General features: G+C 39.8%; 1 protein-coding gene across 1 annotated transcript; it reads right to left on the minus strand.

Moving 5' to 3' along the window:
- Nucleotides 1-1,750: 1,750 nt before the first annotated feature.
- rbms1a (RNA binding motif, single stranded interacting protein 1a) lies at nucleotides 1,751-19,282 on the minus strand. Its single transcript, XM_044143805.1, has 14 exons — nucleotides 18,670-19,282; nucleotides 16,850-16,992; nucleotides 13,410-13,468; nucleotides 11,169-11,260; nucleotides 10,185-10,342; nucleotides 9,764-9,843; nucleotides 9,568-9,668; nucleotides 8,145-8,194; nucleotides 7,770-7,860; nucleotides 5,865-5,915; nucleotides 4,944-5,045; nucleotides 4,169-4,237; nucleotides 3,852-3,927; nucleotides 1,751-3,656 (listed from the first exon to the last, which is right to left on the minus strand). The coding sequence occupies exons 1-13, from the start codon at nucleotides 18,718-18,720 to the stop codon at nucleotides 3,859-3,861; spliced, it is 1,116 nt and encodes a 371-aa protein (XP_043999740.1). The 5' UTR covers nucleotides 18,721-19,282; the 3' UTR covers nucleotides 1,751-3,656; nucleotides 3,852-3,858.
- Nucleotides 19,283-23,052: the final 3,770 nt, after the last annotated feature.

The following is a 23,052-nucleotide window of genomic DNA, read 5'->3' on the forward strand; positions in this document are numbered from 1 at the left end:
ACTGTGAAAGCCAAACTTTGCGCCAGGATACAAATTTATTCCAAAGCTGTGAACATTGTATTCACAAACGACAGCATTCAATTTAGGATTTATCAAACCCTCCAACAATCTTTGCCAAGACTGCTTATGTAATTAGTAAAACTGATGGTGTTTTATTCTTGGGTCTACAGTGTAAATATGTATCACCATGTTTCATTTTGCACTTTCTAAGCCCTTTTTCTTGGATAAAAACATACCCAGCCATTTTTCTGGCTATGTTGATTTATATTTCATATTAGCATACCCTTCTGCTGTATTTTTCTTACTAAAGCATAAATATATGTTTTGGTAGAAGTTCAAGAATCACTGCACTGGAAAATTTTGATTTGAAATAAATAAATAAATAATTGAACATGGGTAATTTGTCTTTATAACAGCACCAATACAGTTAGATATAAATCTAACCCTAAGAAGATGTGCTTTTAGGTGAATCTGAATCTAACGTTACCAAACACTCACCTGACTCCAGTGCACATGCTGGGTATAAAATGTTGATTTTCATGAAAACAAACAAAAAACATACTGAAATAAATTGTGCGGGGATCATTTTATGCAGAACACTGAAATGACACCATCCCACAGTGACAGATGTGAACTTTTTCCAACTACCGGTAGGTATTGGAAAAACGTTTTGCCTTCTTTCAACGTTTCATCCTCTGGTAGTGTCCTTTTTTTTGTTTTGTTTTTACAGACATTTCTACACGAACTAATATCCCATGATATGCTAAACCCTCCTGATCTCAGGTTCATCTCATGTGTTGAATTGTTGAAGTGCATCACACTAAATGAACGATATCGGATCACGCTGTCTGCCTCTCCTAAAGTCTGCACCCGGCCTCTGACCTTGGTGTTACCCAGGGGATCTGTGCCATGTGTCCCCTCAGCTGTGGAGAATTAAGCACAGACTCTTGATTTGTTTGCTTCTGATGTTCGATGCCCTCACAATTGGGATTTGACTGACACAAGTGAGTGCGAGAGCTCCAGCGGAGTTGCCGTGGATGGGTTGGGATGGCCCTTGTGTTTTGGAGAGTGTAATAGCTAATCTTGCACACTGGCAGTTTTGATCCTTTTGAGTGGTAAGGGATGGAGGCATGGTGCCTTCATGTCTCCGGGATCAGCTGTGCTAAGTCTGAGCTTAAGAAGGAGATCCGGTGTGAGAGTGAAACTACAAAGGCTGCGGGCCTGAAATAGTGCAGGAAATGGGGAGAGCAAGAGCACACATGCTGCACATGTTGCTCATCTGATCCACCATAAGCCGCATACATAACATCAGAGTCAGCCATGCCAAAAGATATCAATGACTGAATGTCAGTCCTGGTGGCAACATATTGGACTACATTGGTTCACAGTGCCCCCTGCTGGCAGATAACCAGCGAACGCCTGGCGTAGCTTGGCATTATTGTTCATAATATGCAAAGCAGAAGATTTTAACGTTTTAAAAAAAAGAAAAAATCAGAGAAACTTTATTCTTAAAACCTTCATAAAATACTTTAAGTAATATAAGTTTTATTTAGGACACCAATAGAAGCTGTAAAAACAGTTTCCATCCATCCCTCTCTCCCTCCCTCCCTCCTCTCCCATGTGTTATATTAACAATAATCTAATATTAGATCTGTTCCTTATAAATCTGACATACCAATAACAAGAGTATGTTCATTAATTTCCTAATGCAGGAAACTAATCGGCCTTTAAGGAAAACAGGAGCCATATCTGAGAAAGAGAAGATTATTTTATTGTTTTTATTTCAATGTTTCCAAAGGAGAGAGAGCAAAGAGAGGATTGTTTGAGAATCAGTAGAAGGTGACAGGAGGGAAGCGATGAGGAAAACATGATTTATTTATTTTTTGTTTTTGTTGTTGGTGTTATTCCATTTAAAAAAAAAAATTTCTCAGCAACAAATCTTCAGGAAAGGGAAGTACTCTCAGTAAAAACCCTGGCTGTATTTTGTCTGTGTTCAGTGCTCACTGTTTTAGCAGAACAGAACAGGAAGAAGCACCACGACTGTACATGTTTGACCCTTTTCCTTCTTTCAAGATGGTCATTCAGAAATAAATTGAAGGAAAAAATAACAAAGTAAAAGTAAAACTCCTCTGCTTTTCACTTTTGGCCATTGCAGTATGCAGTTTGCAGATCTTAGGAAGTACAGTTTTGTGATTTAATTTCAAATACCATCAAATTGTACAAGAATATTTGTTTTTTTTCCATGTACTTCTCACACGATTCTTTAATTTTGAAGTCATTTTAAGCTTATCTAAAGTGTTTGGGATGTGCTAAGTTTTTAATCTTTGCAGAAACCAGGAGAGTTAGGAAAAATCTGTCAAAAATGCAAACTGCTGTTACAGAGGAACTTTGAGTGTCTAAAATGGAGCATTGCTTGTCACGTTGTGGAAAAAAGAAACACCAGAAGAAAAGCAAAGACAAATTGGGATAAAAATTTCAAAAGCATTTCTTTTTCTTTTCTTTTTTTTTTTTTTCTTCCCATTTTGATGATCATGAGGAGGAATGCTGCACATGGGAGACAAATGGCAGAAGTCCTGTTTAGCCAGCTCCTGAGCGTGGCTTCTGGTTCGCAGCGTTCAGTCTGGCGAGAAGGGGCTTTACCTGCAAACCCGACAAGCACCAGCTGACTCCAGCAAAACCGTGAGGTAGATAACCGGTCACACCGACCACAAGAGTAAAACAAAGCCTCCAAAATAGATGCCCATTGGGTGTAGAACTTGTAAAGTCATAAAGGTAGGGCTCCTGCTTCATGTTTAGACCATTAAAAAAAAAAAAAAAAAAGGAAATAGGAAAAATAAGGAATCACCGTGCTCTCAGTTGGTCACCTTTGTTCTTAGTATTGCCGTGGAACTCTCATTGTCTTTATTGCTACCAAACGACTTAGATAGCGAAACACTTTCATGGACAGCTCCATGATTTCACACACACAATTGATCAATTGGAATAGAAGAATGACACCTGATCAAGTTGGATGAATGAATGTTGGACGATGTTCAATGTTATGTGAGGAAGGCACCGTTTCCAATAATAAATTCATTAATTTCCTAATGAAATGGGCGTCTATGTTAGCTTTCAAGTGCAGCTGGGACAACGTCAGCTATCCACTGTCCTGCCACTCTGAAAACCTAAATGAAGGGATTCTAAAAGCTTCAGTGCACACAAGGCCTGCTAATGTCGGTCGTACACCACGAATGAAACAAGCTGTAAAACCATGGAGAACTCAGAAAAAGGGAGGGGAGAAATATCTCAGTCCCATGCATTGCAAATGTCACATCATACTTGGATTGGGTGGGAAAGGGGGTTTTAGGGGGGGGCGGGTGGGAGAAGGTGGGTGGGAGGGTGTTATTGAAAAGGAGAGTAAGAGAAGGATGTTGTTTCTTAACAAAATATATCTACTTTTTTTTTTCTTTTTTTTTTAATCTTACTTGATTTCCCCTTGATTAGCCGACTGTTTGTGTCCATTTAAGTTGTGTTCAATTCCCACTAAAAATGTCGGGGCTGTGCAAAAAAAAAATGTATGTGTATCTGGTCCAATCAGGGCAGGCGGTCGCTTTTGTCCCTGCGATATCCTCAGCAACTTCCCAACTGCCCTCCGGCTCACAGAGCTGTAATGTGGCCTGGAAAATAGAATTAGATTACTAATATTAGGGGGAGGGGGGTTTGGTGCAAACTAATTTATTTAGTTGTATGTAATTTACATGGAAAGCTTTTAAAAGCAACCTTTAAAGGAATTGTTTTATTTACCATCAATATATAAATGAACATAAAAAAAACATGCTTGAGTTTCAATCATAAACCAGAGCACACTGTACCTGTGCATTACTTGCTGAGTTGACTGTAAGGAGAGGAGTTGTTGGAAGAATCCACTTGCTGCAGCGTGCCGTTTTCCTGCAAAGCAAGAGCAGCATCTCTCATTTAGAGCCCGATAATAACCGCCCTCTGTGTGAGAAAATTGATGGTTTTGGAGGACGAATGCTTCAAAAGCAACCCGGGGCTTTTATGAATCGAGGACTTCTGGACAAGGCACAGGCTGCTGTCATTTTCTGAAGTAATTACTGCTTTTAGATGTGTTGCGTTTAAATGGATGCTGCGCGGAGGGCGATATGAAACGATTTTATGGGGAACTTACAGCTGCTGTCTGAAGTGGGGGGTACTGTGGCATGTAGGCTCCCTGGACCCCGGGGTTGGCAGCGATGTACTGTGAGACACAGAAGGAAAAATAAAATGAAATACTCACTTTTGCTCATTGTGTATTCTATAGTATCAAATGCATAAGAAGGTGACATGAGAACATTATATTCCTGTTGCACTATAACTTCCAAATACATTGAAACTTGAGCCATATATTAAAAAGTGTGACAGGGCTATTTTAAGAAAATGCTGTAGCAATACATTTATTAACACAAAACTATGTATGTGACTGGTTTACTGTAATAAAATCTACAAAGACTATAATTGTGGAGAATCTTCTCTGTTTAATTACAGAAGATAAGCTATAACCTTATTAATCTCCCAAAGGGGAAATTATAGAAAATGCACATGTCCAACCATTTTGGATACTGAGATCCTGGTTTCCAACATCAGAACATTTGCCACATAAATTTTAATTTCTGATTTCTGGATTGAAATACAGCAGAGCATAGCGACTCGCAACCTCTGGACACAACCCCACTATTTAGATTGTGTGGATAAAACTAAATGAGGGAACCTTAGCTAACAAATGATTGTGAGTGCGGTTATGTTTGAAAGTCAGACAAATTAAAATGCTTCAAAAGAACAGCAGTTTAACATTCTTTTAAGTCTCCTGCAGACTTTAGTGTTATACGCAGAGCATCTGAAGACAGTGTTCAATCTAAAAAGAAAAAAAAAAAGAAAAGAAGTGTAATGGAGTTAGTCCCACACACCGCTCCCGTGTTTCCCAACGACAGCTGGCCCATCTGCTGAGTAATCATGGCTGTGGGATGCATTGACATGGAGGGATCCACAGAGGGAGACATCACAGCAGCCTGCGGCACAAGACAGTTCAGCTTTAGCATCATGTCACATGATAAAAGAGTTTTACCAAATCAGTCTTCACTCTGCAAGAACAAAAATAGCAAACCCCAAGCAATAAAAAAAAGAGACATAACAATTATGGACAAAAATATACCAAAAATCTAATACATACAGGTGCAGTCAGCTGACAGATGATGTGATAATTTTTTTTGCCATTTCTGTGAGAGTGTACTTATTAACCACTGGATGTGTTTTGAAGTCAGATTCGAGGCTCAAAAACCACCAAAAGTGTTCATTTGGCAGCTTGTCAATTTCCAAGTGGAGTGTGCTACTTTAAACATTAATGCCTTTCGGGAACAGCTCATTTCCCAGCAGAAAGTGTGTGTGTGTGTGTGTGTGTGTGTGTGTGTGGTAGGGGGAGGGGACACAGCAGCAGACACTTGTTCCAGTGGAAACCATCTGTTGGAAGAGTCAAAGAGTCACAAGACTGTCTCTGCTTCAGGCATTTCCTGCTGGATCCACAGAGACGGCGCAGGGGAAGGGAGGGCTAAATGTCTCCTTAGTTTTTCGCCTTCTCTTTCATTGCTCTCCCCATCACACACTCCAACAGAGAGCGGCTGTATCCCACAGCCTGTGTCAGCTTGGTCTTTCCCCACATTATGTTTAGGGAACTTTGAGTGTTGGGTTGACTGTGTCAGCAGAGCGGGCTGAATAAAGAGCGAACAGCACTGAGCTCAGCCCTTTAGCCTCAACTGCACCACATATACACACCCATTTCCTGTATGCATAAAATGGTGTTATGTACATATATATATTTTTTGTTCACTTACCGGGTGTTGCATGATGTATGGTTGATGCGCCACCCAAGAATGACTCTGAACCTAACAGAGGGTGAGAAAGCGAGACACACAAAAGATGAGAAGCATTCGTGTTACCCACAATCAGATGCCATAAGCCGCAGTTTGTGTGTGTATGCGTGTGTGTGTGTGTGTGTGCAAATCCAGAAATAGATATAAGCAAATATTGGAAACATATTTATCAATGTTTGAATTTTTAAATAACTAATCCAGCTTTGTGAGGTTGTTCATTCACAATTCTTAAAAAAATGTTTTCCAAATCTTACAGTTTTAGAGTGCATGTCTCTACAGAAAACGTTTTCTGTGTACTGTCTGAGCTGTGTCAGTGTGATTAGTCACTCCTATTAACTTTAGTCATCTGCTCTGCCTGCATTACTAACAACCTGAATAAAATGCTGCCTTTTTTTCTCGGAGCTGGTAAGCGGCTCCTTATACAATCGATCTTCTGTTAAAAAAAATCCCCAGTATAATTTTTGACAGCTCTTTTAAATGTGATTTACAAATCAATTTCAGACGTTTAAATAGTTCTTCCTACTTTCAAAGCGATGACATTTGTTGTTTATTTAACTATTTTATTGATAGTTTTTAAAATTCTAAATTACATGACATTTTTATAGTAAAGTCTGAAGACTAGGTTCCCTCAGGTGATATATCCAGAGTAATGCGGCATTATCTCAGGAAACACCTGAGATAAAAGATTGAGGTAACAATTTCTTATCTATGGAATTGTGTGTCTAAGTATTAAAAACATTAGAGAGCTGAGAAACTTTCCTGTTACCTTTAATTATAGTAAAGCTCCAATAGTTGCTGGATTTATGTGGATTTATTTGGATTTATTATTTTGTGATGTTGCTCTTTGTGTCTGCCTTTTTTTTTTTTTTGCTTTACCACTCTTAGTTCAGGTTTTTTTTTTTTTTTTTTTTTTGATAATCAGCAATTTGTTGTAACATCTATTTTTCTTCAGGACTGTGAGAAAATAACAATTCCTGAATCCTGATTATGCTTAATTTGGAGCTTTTGTTGCTCATTTGACCATTTCAGAGCAGTAGCTTGATTGAGATTGAGTTTTAGACTGCTGGTGTCCACCAGAGGGCTCTTGGCCTTCTAACCTTAAAGCACTCAAACCTAAAAAGGTTAACAGGTGCTACAGCGACAGGTTCAGGTGGAGCTTTATTGGAAATGGACTGACTGCCAATTAATGGTAAAACAACTTATGTCCTGGGACATAAGTGAGCTGTCTGAGTGTTTTTTGATGACAGAGCTGTGAAGGTGTGCAATTTCACTTCTTGACCCAGAGAAGTGAAGATCTCTGATTTTTATGTCTTGTCAAATGTTTCCCTATTTTAATTGAAGCCTTTATTTTATACAATTATAAAATCATCAAAAGGTTAAATCTGGTACACTTGTATCAAATAAAAAATACTGCAAAACAGAACAAAACAAAAACGTTATTGCTCTGTTTCAAATTATGAGCAAATCTTTGATCTGTTTGCTAGAATTAATAGAAATCGCAATAACTCTTGGCAGAAATCTTATCTTATCTAATCCTTCTCAGCATTATTTCACTTCCACAAACACACGCTTTACTAAGAGATTATTTAACGTTTAGCAGATCAGCCTGCTTTGCATTTTTATGAATAGCTGTCGATCGCGACCCCAGGTTGTAAGTGCTTCAGATATGGTTTAACGCCTTTTCTTGCATTTCTAGCTCCTGAGCAAGTGGGAAATAACGAAACCCCGAGACTCGTGAAGGGAAAGCCACTCCTTAAAATGCACACTGAAGTCAGCAGAGAAATGGTGATAATTCAGACATTGCTTGTTTCTTTTCTGTGTCTGTTTTATGTTTATGTTGATTTATTAAAATGACTCTTTGAATACCTGATAAGCAGAGACAGGAGACATGTATGGAGACATTGCAGGCTGCACAGTCATTATTCTATTGGTCACCGGATATGGAGAGGGATAATATCTAGAAGAAAAAAAACAGTGATAAAACACAACAATATTGTTGTTATATTTGTTCAATGGGCTCAGAAGTAACTAATGTGAAGTTTAAAGCTGTCTAAATGTTCAAAACTGAGCGCTAACATCAGTTAGCGGACATGCAGCACCAGTTTTCACTGGGGGAAGAACCGCCAGCATTCCACTGTTATTTGTCCAAACAAATAAAAATACCAAGATTGAGTCCAGGGCACTTTCTCACAGAAGGTTTTAAAGGACTGGACAAACTTCTGTAAAGAGAGTGTAACTTACCCATTCTGTATGGCTGCAGTGGAGGGGTCGTAGGTCAGCGTCATGGCGCCCTATGGCAACAAAAATAAAAGTTCAGGCTAATTGTGACTCAAATGATACTCAATTTCTTTTTCTAAAAACAGTTTTACAATGTTGTCTGGAAATGACTTGAATAGTTTATTTTTCATATGAGTTGTACAGAAGTCAAAAGGGGTTCTTTTCAACCCCTTTTTTAAATAATTGATTACCAATATCATCCTATGAAATGTGCAAGTAGAATAGTTTCCTAATTTGACATATTGCTTCTAGTCAATTAGTTTTTTAACAACCAAAATTCAAACTACTTGAATCCATATTGCTCCAGCAGATTACTGGAATGGAAGGACTGATTGTTTCAAATGTTACTTTTTTTTTTTTGAAACTAGAAATAATCCAACTATATATTTTTCTGAGTTTATCATAATGTCCCCCAATTAATGCAGCTGATGAAAGTGATGTGGGGCTGTTTGATTTGATTCCATGTGAAGATGTGATATATATATATATATATATATATATATATATATATATATATATATATATATATATATATATATATATATATATATATATATATATATATATATATATATATATATATATATATATCACATCTATATCAGCAGATATATATATATACATATATTACAAACCACCAATCCATACATGTGCTTCCTCTATGCAGGATGGTGGGGGACAGAAAGCCAGAGACATGAGGTGCAGGCATTCATGCATACTCATGCACACAAACTCCTAAGGCATAATTAAAGCATCTAATTGACCTAATCTGCTTTTGGACTGTAGGAGAACGTGGAGAGAGCTCACATTCTTTATTTATGCACAAGAAAACCTAAGACCGTTTTTGTGCAAGCCAAGTGCGCCACCACATAGCTCACATTTTCATACAGCATATAACCTTTCCTTGTTAAAAGTTGTTTGATTTTGAGGTTCATGCTTACGTAGAAGTTTTCCGAAGCCCCTTTATGTTAGTGATTCTGAGATGCCTTCTTTTCCATTATCACAGCTGTAACAGCTGTAAACGCTTGCTTACAAAAATCACTTATTTCTTTTCTGTCCACTGCCGGTGGCAACAATAGGTTAGGATTTGTTTGAATTGGCTTCTCAGTCCAATCTTCAGTTTTTTTTCTTTCCAACACTCATGAAACTAAATAAAATTCAGATTCTCCAAATCACTATGTAGTTATAGACATTTTTTATTAATTTAAATAACTGACTATTTTAGATGCTTTAGAAAATTATAAATCCATTACGCATTTAAAAGTAGGCTGATTTCTGAATAGAAAGGGTTTTAAAAATAAGCTTTTAAATAGGTTAATATTTCATACTAATGAAACAGTAATCAAAATCACATATAGTAAATAATAGAAGAGGATTTTATACATACTAGTCTGAGGTCGCCTGTCTGTCCGTTGGGAACATATCCACTGTGAGCATGTTTCTTTCTTTGACTGTCAGCAAACTTACACAGCAAAGGTTGAGACGGTCCTGGAAGACAGCATGTCGACACACAGGCAACATGAAATTATTACCGTCATTAATCCATTTTAATGAAAATAGACAGAAAAATGAAGGTCGTTTACCCAGAGCTCCAGAGGCTAATTTGATGAACTTGCCATTAAAGTGGGAGATGACTGCATTGCACTGCTCCGTCGTGTCCATCCTGTAAGAGAGACACGAATGCTGACACACCAACTGGAACAATGTGTTTTTAATATAAAGCGTTCATGTTCTGGATAGCTACAACGCATACTAAAACAATGTTATCATTAGCTTTTTTCAAACAATGTTAAAAGCAGGTTTTTGGTACCGTTTTCTCAGATCATTGTGTTTGCCAGTCTTCTATTTTTTTGTGCACACGAACAGCAGCTACGAATAGTCGAAGCTGAACACCAGATCACATAAAGAGGCGAAGCGCTGAAGGCTTATGCCGCAACTATTTCAAAGGTGATTCATCAGGCAAGAAGCGGATGTGCCTCCTTTCAGTGTTATCCTGCGACAGACCTGGCAAAGCCCACGCCTCTGCTGTTGCCGCTGTAGTCCCGGAGGATTCGAGTGGAGACAACCTGACCGAAGGGCTGCAGCATCTTTTCCAGCTCTCTCTCATCCACCGACAGAGGCAGGTTGGAAATGTAAAGGTTTGTGGGGTCCTGCTCCTGCTGCTGCTCAGAGACAGGAAGAGAAACTGTGAGAATTTTACATCCCAGAAAGAACAAAAAAAAAGAAAGCTAAAACACAGATAACTCATTTTATCTTCACTGGCAAACGGATGAGTCAGAACACTGACTTTACTCAGGTTTTGGTCAAGGGAACGCTCGGGTTAAGCAAACATTTTTAAGCTCTTCTGCACACAAACATGTAACCACACACAGTGCATCCCACTTCATCTGCTCTGAGCAGCCGCTCGGCGCCTCTAGGTCTCTCCTGGAAACAGCACGAGAGCGCCGTCGCCATAGCTACTGCAACACACAACCTGTGTTCTGCCATGTTTGATAAAAACTGAGCAGCCACATGCAGATCTCCCGAGAGCAGCGATTCATCAGCGAACAGCAAAACACACACGCAGAAAAACGATTGGACTAAAAGAGATTTCATGCTGCTCTTAGTATTTGAGGGAAACAATTTAAGAAGATGCATAAATATCCCCTTTCTTTATGGTGCTTGGGTGCTAAATATCTCTCTGCTTTCATAGACTTTTGGTAAAACTGTGGAATTAATGTTATTAGACAACAGGAGTGTAAAAATGCATATGTAAGCAGCTTGGTTGATGAGTTATTGTGCCATTATGTCACTGGGGTCAGAGGAGGAACAACACGCCAGCTAAAACACGTTCAGCTTCAACATGCAACTGAGAAGGACGCAAACAGTCAAAAAAGCACAACTTCAAAGGAAAGGTTCGAAAGCATGAATAGTATGCACCCACACACACACACACACACACACACACACACACACGTAGACATGCAGGCGTGTCCGTATCAGACTTACCTTGGCCATCTGGGCCTGAATGCCGCTGGTTTTCAGAGCATGTACTGCCTTTAGAGCAGCAGCTGGGCTGTCAAAGTCCACAAAGCCGTAACCTGATGTTTGAGGAACAAGATTTCTATCAGCAGTCATTAAACCAAGAGAACAGTCAATGATTCCAACGATTTCTGCTGTCAGCATTGGGGATAAATCACTTACACCAAATAATTTTGCATGACACAAATAAATAAAAATCACCATCTAAAATATTCAAACTATTTGCCGTGTGGTAATTAGGTTCTGTAAACCACATGAGGGTGGTGGTATCTGTCAGCAAGTCTGTCAAGTCCAAGACGTTGTGAAGTGGATATTCTTTTTTTGCAGTACATCCGGGAACATTTTTCTGCTGCACAAGTCAACGCCCTTCAGGGAAACGTCTTTTCCACTAAAGGGTACACTAGCAAAGGCCTCCTTTACTTCTGACTTCCTATCGCTCTCTAGGATCTCCATGGACATTTGAAGGCTACTTGAATGTAGCCAATGTAGACAGTCACATTTCAGTGTGAAGGCAATGATGACACTTCGTTTTTTTTAAGACTATACCGGTACTTTTGCAAAGTTGCTGCCACAGTTATCACATTTGCTCATGGAGTTTACTACAGTATTCTATGGCTCACCCACTGCAGCTATGACAGCTTCAACTCTTCTGCGACGCTTTCCACCATAGTTGGGAGTATGTTTATAGGAATTATTGATCATTCTTCCAGAAGTATGCAAGTCATTGGGGAATCCGTGCACCACATATGTTCTAGTTTGTTCTGTCCTGACTCAAATGGTGGGTTCTTTAAGGTATCTATGCAAACCAGTCAAGTTCTTATGGACTTTGCTTTTCGCTCTGGTGTGCATGAAACTGTGCAAAATGTCTTTATATGTTGAAGCACTAAGACTTCATTTCACTAGAACTAAGGGAGAGCCCCGCATCATAGTCTGCACCAAACTTTGCACTTTACACAATGATGTCAGGGAATTAACAACTTCCTGTTCAGTCCTTCACCCTTACCCATCCGATGGGTTTCCAAACAGAGAGGGATGATTCGTCCCTCCAGAAAAAAAAAAAGACTCTTCTAGAGCCCAGAGGAGAATGTTTTACACCACTGCAACCACAAGGTTTCACAAGAGACGTCATGATGTTTGGTTTGGATGCAGTTTTTGGCCATGGAAACCTATTCCATAAGCACTCCATGAGACTTTATTCAGCCACATGAAGTCTGACGGCCTGTAGCTATGGACTCTGCACAAAGTTATCTGGACACTATGTGCCTCAGCTTTTACTGACCCCGAGCTGTGATTTTCATTATCAATCACTCCAATTATATCTTAATTAAAAACATCCAAACATTTGTTCAGCAGCATGAGAGGGTGGAAGGAAAGGGCTTTCCCTTTCGTGACTCAGTATGGTGAATCAAAGGCAGTGAGAACAGATCACACATCATGGATAAAGTACGACTGTTGCTATAGGTTGCTATAGAGATTTTTAACAGTAAGGTGTGGTTTTCTTTTCTTTTTCTTTTTGTAAGTGGCCAATCTCTAAATAGGCAGAGTCAATGATACAAACTAGGTACTACAGTAAGTCTGGTATTGTGTAAAGATAAAAATAAAATATGTGTGCTTGTTAACTTCAGTACACTTACTTTTGAGTTGTATGAAGTGGGTAACTGGAGACCTGAATTCATAATGGTAAATTACATGGATCATTGATAGCTTAATATATGCACAATGACATGAAACTAGATAACGTATTTTTTTCCAGACATAGATTTCTCTAACTTTACTTTAAACTGGAAAACATTCCATTTTTTTCATTTCCAAGTATGATCTTAATGTTTCCCTGTAACACAGCCAGCCACTGTTTTCTGCCGATTCTACGCGGAGAGAGAATGTGTCTGTAGATCCTCTAAACCTGTCTGTCTGGGATAATCCATCTTAATCTGCTTTTGTTTTTGTCAAACTTCTGTTACCATGGAAGCGCAGCAAAGATTTTGTACAATTCAATCTGCCTCAATGTGAAGTCGCAGAAGTTTGACGAGGGTGGAAACAGAAGCGTTCATGGTCAACCCTCACAAAGACTGGCTATCAGGCTAAACAACTAATCCATTTATGAACATTTAGGATATTGATACAAACCAGATGCTTCCTCAAATGGTTCGAAACATGCAGATATTCTCCCTGCTGCTCTCAACAGAGACTGAACATACTGCTGCTGACCTTTGCATTTGTTGGTGGTCTTGTCGAGGATCGCCTTGGCCGACTGAATCTTTCCATACCTGTGTACACAACAAAATGCCCATTAGTGTCAAAGAACACTCATCTAAAAAGGTTTGACTGGAGATAGCATCTTTAACTGATGCTGATGGCAATTTCCGTTCGTTCCCAAAGGGAGGGATATGTTCTTAAAGAGTAGAATAGTGCTTTCTCTTAACGCTCTGCAAGGTGGATTCAGTCTTTTTTACTTAAGCCTCCATACTTTTAATCTTAGTCAGATCTCCTGTTTCTATCACACGCTGTTTACAAATGCATTTCTGTTTTTTTTTTCTATTGTTTGTTTGTTTTTTCACATTTAATACACTCACAATTAAAGCTTTTTGGGTTTTGTAGCCTTACTCACAAAACCAAATAACTAAAAGAAACACCAAAGCAGCATATAAAGTCTGCAAAAAATCTTTTTCACCAATATTCTTTGATATGACTTATTTTTGAATAACTGCATAATACTGATCTGTGAAACCAGCGTAAAGAATTGAAAATGTTGTGGAAAAATGTTGCCATTCCCAGCAATCCCTCTAAAATAAAAAGAAGTAATCGTTAGGTTGTTTCTGAAGCTAGCACACTCATTTCCTTCAACGTTAGCAGAAGTGTAGTTCTTTAATGTAAATATTGTTCTAGTTCTGGAAGTGGCAGGAGGCACTAGCGATTTATTAGCAATATTGTGTTTTAAAAATACATTTATTTTTGACATTTTGAATAAATGAAATATTTGTTGCCACATTTTCAAAGGGCCCAATGACCCCTGAAAGTCCGATCCTGGAAACGGCCCTGCTGTGGGCCCAATAAAGACAACGACTTATCAGGCAAAGTAAAGCTGTTCATGTTAAAGGAGAGGAGCTACACACTCCATCAAACATATTTCCCAACAACTTTAATATAATTTTATCACCTCAGGCTTTATGTTACATCTGGCTGAAATGTGACACAAACTGCGAGCTGCTGCGTGGATTTGGAGGCCATGCAGACGGAATGTCTCGCTCATTTCAACATGCATACTGTGTTGCTATGAAAAGCGGTTTCGTTTCTGCTTTTGTGCTGGCAAGCACCATTGGGAACAAGAACAAAACACAAGCAAACAGGACACAAACAGCTGCCGCTGCTGCTGGTTATATGGCTGAGTGCCTCTCCTTCCAATATGCGCTTGATTTAAAAGGAAAAACAAAGACAAAAATCCACTAATTATGGCATCCACCACATTAACCACTTGGACTCAAGTCGTGTAGTATCAAGTTATATGAAACATGTCCACTGGACGGCTGTCTTTTCTCTATAAAATAATATTTTTACAGCCTTTCACATCCCATTGGTGAGTTCCTACTTTTGTATTTGTATTTAGACCATCGAATGTTTTAGCACTTATGTATCACTGTGCAAAACAAACAAAAAAAAGAACAAACAGATTTTCAGTAAAACAAAACAAGGTCTACAATTCTTTACTATTTAATTTCAATTCATCTGCAGCTTAACTATGTCAAAACGCTAATTAGCGCATGTTTCAACTAGTATATTCCTTGTAAATATGTAAATAGGCTTGCTGAGCTGCTGAATTTTGCAGGCTTTTTGGTGTAAAATGTGAACATTTCAAAATGTCCTCCAATTTGACACATTTTTCCTTCAAGAAAGGCTTCAGCCTGCACCTGTCAGCTCAGCGTAGCACCAAGACTGGAAAAAGAGCTAAAAAAAAATAATAAAATGCGGCAAAATGTAATTTAATTCTCAGAGGTGTTTTCTACCGTGTTCTCTAATCCAGAGTTTCCCCAAACATTTTATCTCATGCAACAACAAAATGACAGCAGAAACGATAACTGCGGACCCAATTATTGTTCTTTAAAGTACAAAAAAAAACGCAATTAATAAATCAATACAAAACACCCCCAAACAGCCACTATGCTGCGTTTTAATAATTCATTATGGCTGCTATTAACAACAACAACACATTTTAATAGAAGCTTTTAGCAATCCCATTTAGACTGAATGTCATTTCTAGAGATTCCCTTAATATCTCAAAATAGTGTTTCAAGACTTTGACGTTTGTAACCACAGCTCTAAAACGGGAGCATGAAGTGTGAACCTTGGTTCGGTGCTGGCTAACCACATCTTGATTACTTCTGAATATTAAAGTCGTCATATTTAGTTTACATCATTGAGTGAATGTGGGGATCATTAAAACCTGATTGTGTCAGAAAACTATCAGAACTATGAATAACTGGATAGGCATATATTGTGGCTACAATTGTATGACGGGTGGCAGAAGTCTTTAGGACATTGATGCAGTTACACACTTGTTTAAAAATTTTAAAACAATAACTGTTTCAATGTTTAAAATCCAAGGAATTAACCGACTCAAATTTAAAACCGTCCTATTATGAAAAATATTAGACACAAGATGAACGGGTTTTTGTCTTTTATTAAAAGTTTTTGTCTTTTATTAACGTCATTTTTTGGTTTGATTTTATTTTTTAGATAAATATGACAACAGAAATCCAGCGACTTTTACTCCAAAGCAGGCTGGATCGCTTCAGAGTAATAAAATGAGAATAATTTAAAAATAAATGAATAAGTAACAAAGTAGGCTGCAATTAACTGACTGCAATAAAAAACTATGTCTCTTTCTTTCAGCAACGAAAACTTGCAAGATCCCTTTTATTCCACGGTGAATTAAAAATTCACGTTCTGCGAAAATCAGACAGCTTCATTAAAATGCAGCATATTTAATGTATCTGATAAGTGGAAATTATTTTTGGGATTTTAAAAACGACAATGGCACTTTGAACTTGATGATGAAAAACTTTGCCTACTACTAATCAAGCTTCTCGTTTTGTTAAGAAGTACAAATAAATCTATGTTTGCATGCAAAGCAGGCCACTGACATTAAGATTCTGAACATTTTCCAATCTCTAACATCAGAGATACAGAGATCCCAAATTATGGAGATGTGATGCGCCGCATTGCCTGTGAAAGACACCATATATCTTGTATGCATTAGTTTATCTTATGTTAGATTATACTGCTTATCAGGCAGTATTGCAGTTTCACATCACTAACATAGGTTGTAACTTGTTTTGGGATCTTCGGCCCATTTCCGATGATGTATCTCCAGTAGCAAAAAAGCTTCTGGAGATACTATTAGCCATATTTCCGGAAGGCAGGAGCGACATACATTCCTGTCAAAGAAACACTCCAAACAGTCTGCAGAAAAATCTTAATTACCTCTTCAGCACGTTTGGACTATATTTAGCTTGAGATGCAATGAAACCAATGTGAAATCAGACTCGAGGAAATGAACCACACCACCTCTTCTTATCGCAAAAAGATGCGCTCTTTGTGCTGTTGACGCCAAGCCCAAAACCATCTGGACGTGTCTGCATGCATGTACTCACTGGTGACAGAGTTTGACCAGATCCAGGTCTGTGGTGGCGGGAGGCAGGCCTCGGATGTACAGGTTGGTTTTGCTGAGCTGCTCCAGGCCTGTGCTGCTGCTGTTGCTGCTGCTGCTGGGACTGGACGGCGTCATGGGGTAAGACTGCACACAGGAAACCCACTGTTAGGACGTGAACGGGCCTCCGGATGATCTCATTTAACCAGACCAACGGCGATCAGAAGAACGTCTTGGCTGTACAGGGCGGGAGCGTTGCTTCCTACTGCGTTAAAAGCTAGAGTTGTTGGTCAAGCATTGCTTATTAATGACCAACATTGAACCTCGGTATACTGTGTACGGCGGTGGAAAGACGGTAAACTAGTGGCATTTTTCCCCCCCCCCTACTACTCTGCTATACGTTTCTCAAAATGTATTACAAAAACAAACACGTTACATTTCCCTCTGCTACAGTTTTACAGCAGCAGCAGATGTAAGTAATTGATTTAAGCTCCCATGAAAATATGATATTCTGCCAACCAAAAGTGGAAGATTTACTATTGTGCAAGAAGCGCCTTTATGAATCACATTGTGATTAAATCGGTATTTTAACTAGTACATCCTGCTGTGGCATTCCTCAGAAACATGCCCTTTTCTTCGTGCTTGTAAGCCACTCTGCACACCCCGCACTGCTCCTGCGAAGCATTTCCTTCCTTTTACTCATTCATTAAAATCGCTCCCAGCCACCCCAAGCGCTCTCCAGAATCAGATCAAAGGCAGAATCTCACCATCTGTCCATAACCAAAGGACAATCTACTTCAAGAGCCAAAGATTATAAAACTGCACACAAGACTGTAAAAAACAAACAAACAAAAAATTTGAACAACAGGGCTATTCTTACAAAGGCTTGTTTTTTGTTTTAATGCCACAGATGAGAAATGAATCTGAGGGGCAGAGACATATGTGAGGTCTGCTCTGTTCTCAAACAATTAGTTGGCATGCAGCTATAAACTTTTCTGTTTGGATGGGCAACCTTCAAAGATGCATATGATGACATTCACAAGGGCATCTTGCAGCTAATTACTACCAAAACCTCATTTCCTGTAGGGATTCGTTCTTAGGTTCAGCAAACCACAACTGATTTTATCTGTATTGGGGTTGAAGTTTCAACCATGGACACTTCTTTTCTTTCTTCCTTTCTTGCTTAATCATCATCATCATCATTATTAGTGGTATTTCTTTTTTCAATTCCGCCATCTAAAACTAGAAAGTGTGACGATCTCAGAGGTCAAAACGAAGAAGGCAAGCAAGACCCATACAGCACACTGATACATGCTGTGCTTTGCATCAGGACATAAAGTCCTCTATGGACTCTCCCAGAATTCATTAACCTATAAAAAATGGACTACAGTTACCGCCATGCATATTGACCAGAGTTGGAGCCAGCGAGTGGGCCAAACAAGGTTACTCGGACATAAGCGTCAAAGTGTCGGTGGAGCCACAGATCAGGGGGGGGCAGCTGCTGTTTTATCTCCCCGTGTATATCAGAGCATCTGCTTGGCAACTGCTGAGAGCGGTGGATCTGTTTACTGATGAATTTAATTAATCCCGTCATATAAAGAATGAGGTGGGAATGCCATTCCAATGTCATGTGCGCCTGGTGGCATTTCAGTGCCTTTAAATGCCCAATCAAATGTGACCTAACACCAAAAGTGCGAGCAGGGAATAAAATAAGTGTAGCCTTATATGTGAATGTATATGTGTGTGTGAGAGAGGGCGTGTGTGTGTGTGTGGGTGTGTGTGTGTGTGTGTGCGTGTGTGTGTGTGTGTGTATTTCTGGCCTACCTGCTTTCGATTGGTCGTCTTCAGTGGGTTGCCTGTGTTTGCAAAAATCATCCCGGAGCTTATAGATGTATCTTGGATCCCTCCCCTCAAAAAAAAAAAAAAAAAAAAAAAAAAGAAATTAAATAAAAATAAAATAAAACAGAGCGCTAAGGCAGGAGAAACCGAGCGACGATGAAAGGATGGAGGGGTGGGGGGGGAGAGGCTTGTAAAACAGCCTTTATAATATCCGCATACTGAACCGGCTGGTCAACAGCGAATAAAGCCTCGGTCCTTGATAGGTGTACTGACACATCTATAATACAGTCAGATTCACACCAGGCGATGGACCAACCCTCCGGTCCGGTTCATTGATCTACGACGTCCTGCTGCAGACCGCTCGGCTGTCCCCACCTACTACAGACCGAACCATCTCCGCCTCTCCGGGGTGTTGCACAGCTCACAAACTGCGTGTTCCCCGCCTCAAAACCCCCCAACAACGTTTCGATCCGGTTGGAAATACCTACGTTTAGACCTCAGTTATACTATCGGCGTATATTAAAAATTGCATTAAAGGCGCTTTTTTGAGGGGGGGAGTTTTATTTGTACGCGCGTTGCTCGCCTCTCGCGTTGTTATCGTCCGTCCGCACATACCAAGCATTCCTCACCCCCACCTCCTCCAACCACACACACGCATACAAAACACACACGCACACACACATATCCTCTTCCTCTTTATGCCCTTCCCCCCATCTAGCGTGCATGACAGAGAATCAGGATGCAATGAAATATAATCAGCGACTGGCCGGTCAGGAGGTCACGGTGTCCCTGTAAAAACCCCAACTGTGTTGAGGAGGGAGTGGGGTGGATAGGATTAATAAACTGAGCAGCCAGCAAATATTTGGAAACAAAGAAGGAACCCTCACCCCTTCCTCCTTCTCATCACCATCTCTCATTTAGTCCTTTATGTAGGTTTCCTGAAATGCAGCCAGCATCTACAAGCCCCATCTATGCAGATCATAGTTACAATATTAGCAGATGAGGCTGAGAAAAGAACACTTGCAGACCAACAGGATCATCCATACACTGCTGGAGTTCACACACGAGCTCGACTGGCTTGTGTTCTGTGCGCAACACAAAACATAAAGAGAATATTTCCTTCATGCTGGTGGAAAAAAAAGAAAAAAAAGAAGCAGAACTACAGCAGCTCCGGTTTTCACTTCTTCAAACACTCCAAACCTCAATGGGTCGCCTTACATTCAGCTTTTTGCTCTTCTTTTCTGAAGGCTTGCAGTGATCGCGAACTACAGGCAGCATAGTGAACCAAACAACAGCTGAAGCACTTTAGATACGTTGGGCTTTTTAAAACAAAACTTTGACTTAGCCTGAATTCATCTTAGGGGCCGATGAAAATAAAAGGCCATCGTGCTTTATTAGGTACACCTTGCTAGCACCAGAGTAGATCTCCCTGTGCTTTCCGAACTGCTGTGTTTCACCGTCGCACAAATTCAACCATGTGTCAAAATCTTTCGATGGAGATTTCTATATGTCAAATTCTGACTGTGCCGCAGCTGAAATTAAGACTCATCAAACCTCAAAATGTTCCAGTCTGTTATTATCAAATTTAGGTGAGTCTGTCTGACTTGTAGCCTAAAGTTCCTGCTCATAGTTGGCAGAGATGGCTCCTCTTGTGGTCTTCTGTTGACGTGACCCGTCTTTCTCATGGTTCAACGTGTTGTGTTCAGAGACTGTATTCCTTGTGCAGTACTTTCTTTGTACATACTTTTGCCCTTCTATCATCTCCAACCACTCTGTCAGTTACCACCTGACACCAACAAGGTATTTCCATCCGCACAGCCTCCGCTCAGCTGAAACTGTCTCTTTCTTGGACCGCTTCTTGCATGTCGAGAAATGGCACATGCATAAAGTTTCCAGCAGATCAGCGTTTTCTGAAACACTCCGGCTAACCCAACTGGCCCCAACAACCACGTCGCATCCAAAGTCCCTTCAATCTCCTGTCCTCCTTGATTTTGATGCTCATTCCAAGCATTCAACAAGTTGTCTTTGCAGCTTGTAGACAGCTAAATCCTTTTGGTTGATGTCCATTTGTTTTGTTGATTTAAGTCTCTTTTTTTAAGGAAAAAAAATGTTTTAGGCCTTTCTATTGTCTGTCTGTTGTCATCAACAGCTTTTTCGCCCCACTTTTCTTGTACCTGACCTTTTTTAGAGATGCTGTATGTATTTCTAAGCCACTTCACTCTGACCTATGAATCATTACAGCATATAAAATGCGCCCGAACCGAAGGGATACTTGCTACTTTAGAGTTCTGAATGTTGTACTCTGTCAAGTGTTCCTTCATGAACTGCCTGTGCCGTATCTTGTAGCCAAAGATGATGATTCTCTCCCCCCCTGCGTCCCTGCCCTATCAAACTGTGTTATCTTCTGTTTCATTGATGGAATGCAATGCATTCTAACAATCTGTGTGTTGTTGTGACAGGCTCCTGGAAACATGGCGCCTAGAGATAAATTTTAAAACTCATGCTAAGTTGTGTGTGATGTTTACAAAACAAAGACTCATCTTTTGAGTCTGGGTGCATTTCTCTTGAGCTCGAATAGTTCATAGGTCAGGGTTAAATGGCTCAAGAAATAAAAAGAACATTCCTCTGAAAATGGGTGGGTAAAAAAAAAAAAATCTGCCATTTTAAAAGCCTTTAAAGACATTCAGCTTGGTAGCATCACTTTTGCACCAATGCTGTAGAAATTTGAGACTTGTTTGGAAAATGGATTTCATATTTTTACCTTGAAATGCTGCAGGGAAATTACCCGAGCATATTACGCAACACCAGAGCTGCCTATCTGCACACGCGTGCTTCTCACTTTTGTCTTATTTTCGCTTACAAAGCATTTAGGAGCTCTAAACAGCAGCCTCCCCATCATCTGGTCCTGTTGGACTCTTGCGAGTTAACTCTAAAATCCAAATCCTATCAGGGTGGCAGGGAGGCTCTTAAAGCATCAGATTTCTCTCCTGTATTTCCTCTGCAGATAGGATTAAGGTTTCATGCTGGTTTTGCATTTCAAGTGACTTCTAATGTACCTTGAAAAGTCCAATCATTCCTATCGGCACGATCAGCTGCAGATGGCTTTCTGTGCCTGTTGTTGCCCAGCCAGGTGGGTTAATAACCCCTGGACACCAACTGTGCAGGTCGCAGATTACATTTTATTTTGCAGAAATGAAATTTCACAAATCAGAGAAGGGTTTTTCAGCTTCTCCATCTTTATCAATTATCCAGAAAATCAACTGATTTCCGGTTTGGAGCAGTTCCAATTAGCAACAATAGCCGCCACACAAAGTGCATCTATTTAAAAATCTGCTTCAGTATGGGCGTTGTCAACTTGAGTAGATGTGTTATTTATGTGAGTTTTGCATATTTTATAATAAATTTACGCAAATATTCAACAGGTGAAAATGTATAAATAATACAACTGTCTGATGAATTCACTCTGACTTGCTGAGGCCAGAGAGAAGTTGTCTCGGGCCAGCAGAAGGAAGGAAATCCTGGTTAAGAATGCAGAGTGTGTTGAGGTAGCGGGTGGGGATGGTGGGGGGGTCGCTGAGGAATGCAGATGATTATCTGCTCCTTACAAAACTCATCAAAGAAACAGGCAAGTTTGAAATTCTTCTCAAAATGCCAGCTGACCTGCCTGGCACCGCCGTGTGTCTGAGCGGAACGCTGCAAATGTTCCTGCACAAACGACAACCGAGGAAGTGAATTCAAACGGCGAAGCTTTCTCACAACCCCAGAGTTGTTCTGGTTTGGCCAGGAGTTTGTGGCCCCACTGGGAATAATGAAATGGCTGCTTGAAACAGGAGAAAGCGCACAAAATGTCAAACAGGATTTCTTTCATTTCTTTTTCTCAGAGCACACGCCACAGTTCTGCGTGCCACTGGCGCAGCTGTCTAAAACAGGGAAAAGTCGCAATCAATCGCAGGTGTACGTCATAATCGCACACTGAGGCTTTTATAGAAATGCACAACTTTAAATACTACATCAAGAAATTTTTGTTTTTTTAAAATCCTATAAATCACCAGAGCCACATCTACAGTTTGTGTATTGTAAATTAAAAGCGACTGTGACTTGGTAGATTAAGACTCTTGCAATTGGAAGGTTGTCAGTTTGGTACCAGCTTCCTCCTCGTGTTGATGAATACATTTCTTTTAAATGCAGATGGGCAAATATGTCTGCTGCACAGCAAAACCAAATCCTTTGAGTCGTCAGTATGATAGAAAGGGTATAAATTCAGTCCATTTAAGCGTTTTTACTGAATCAGTTTTACTGAATCTTGATCAGAGTCATAATAAATGATCAGTGTCTGTTTCCCTGGAGTCTGAAAAAGAAGATGGAACA

Source organism: Gambusia affinis, linkage group LG02 (genome assembly GCF_019740435.1).
Source record: "Gambusia affinis linkage group LG02, SWU_Gaff_1.0, whole genome shotgun sequence".
Lineage (NCBI taxonomy): Eukaryota > Metazoa > Chordata > Actinopteri > Cyprinodontiformes > Poeciliidae > Gambusia > Gambusia affinis.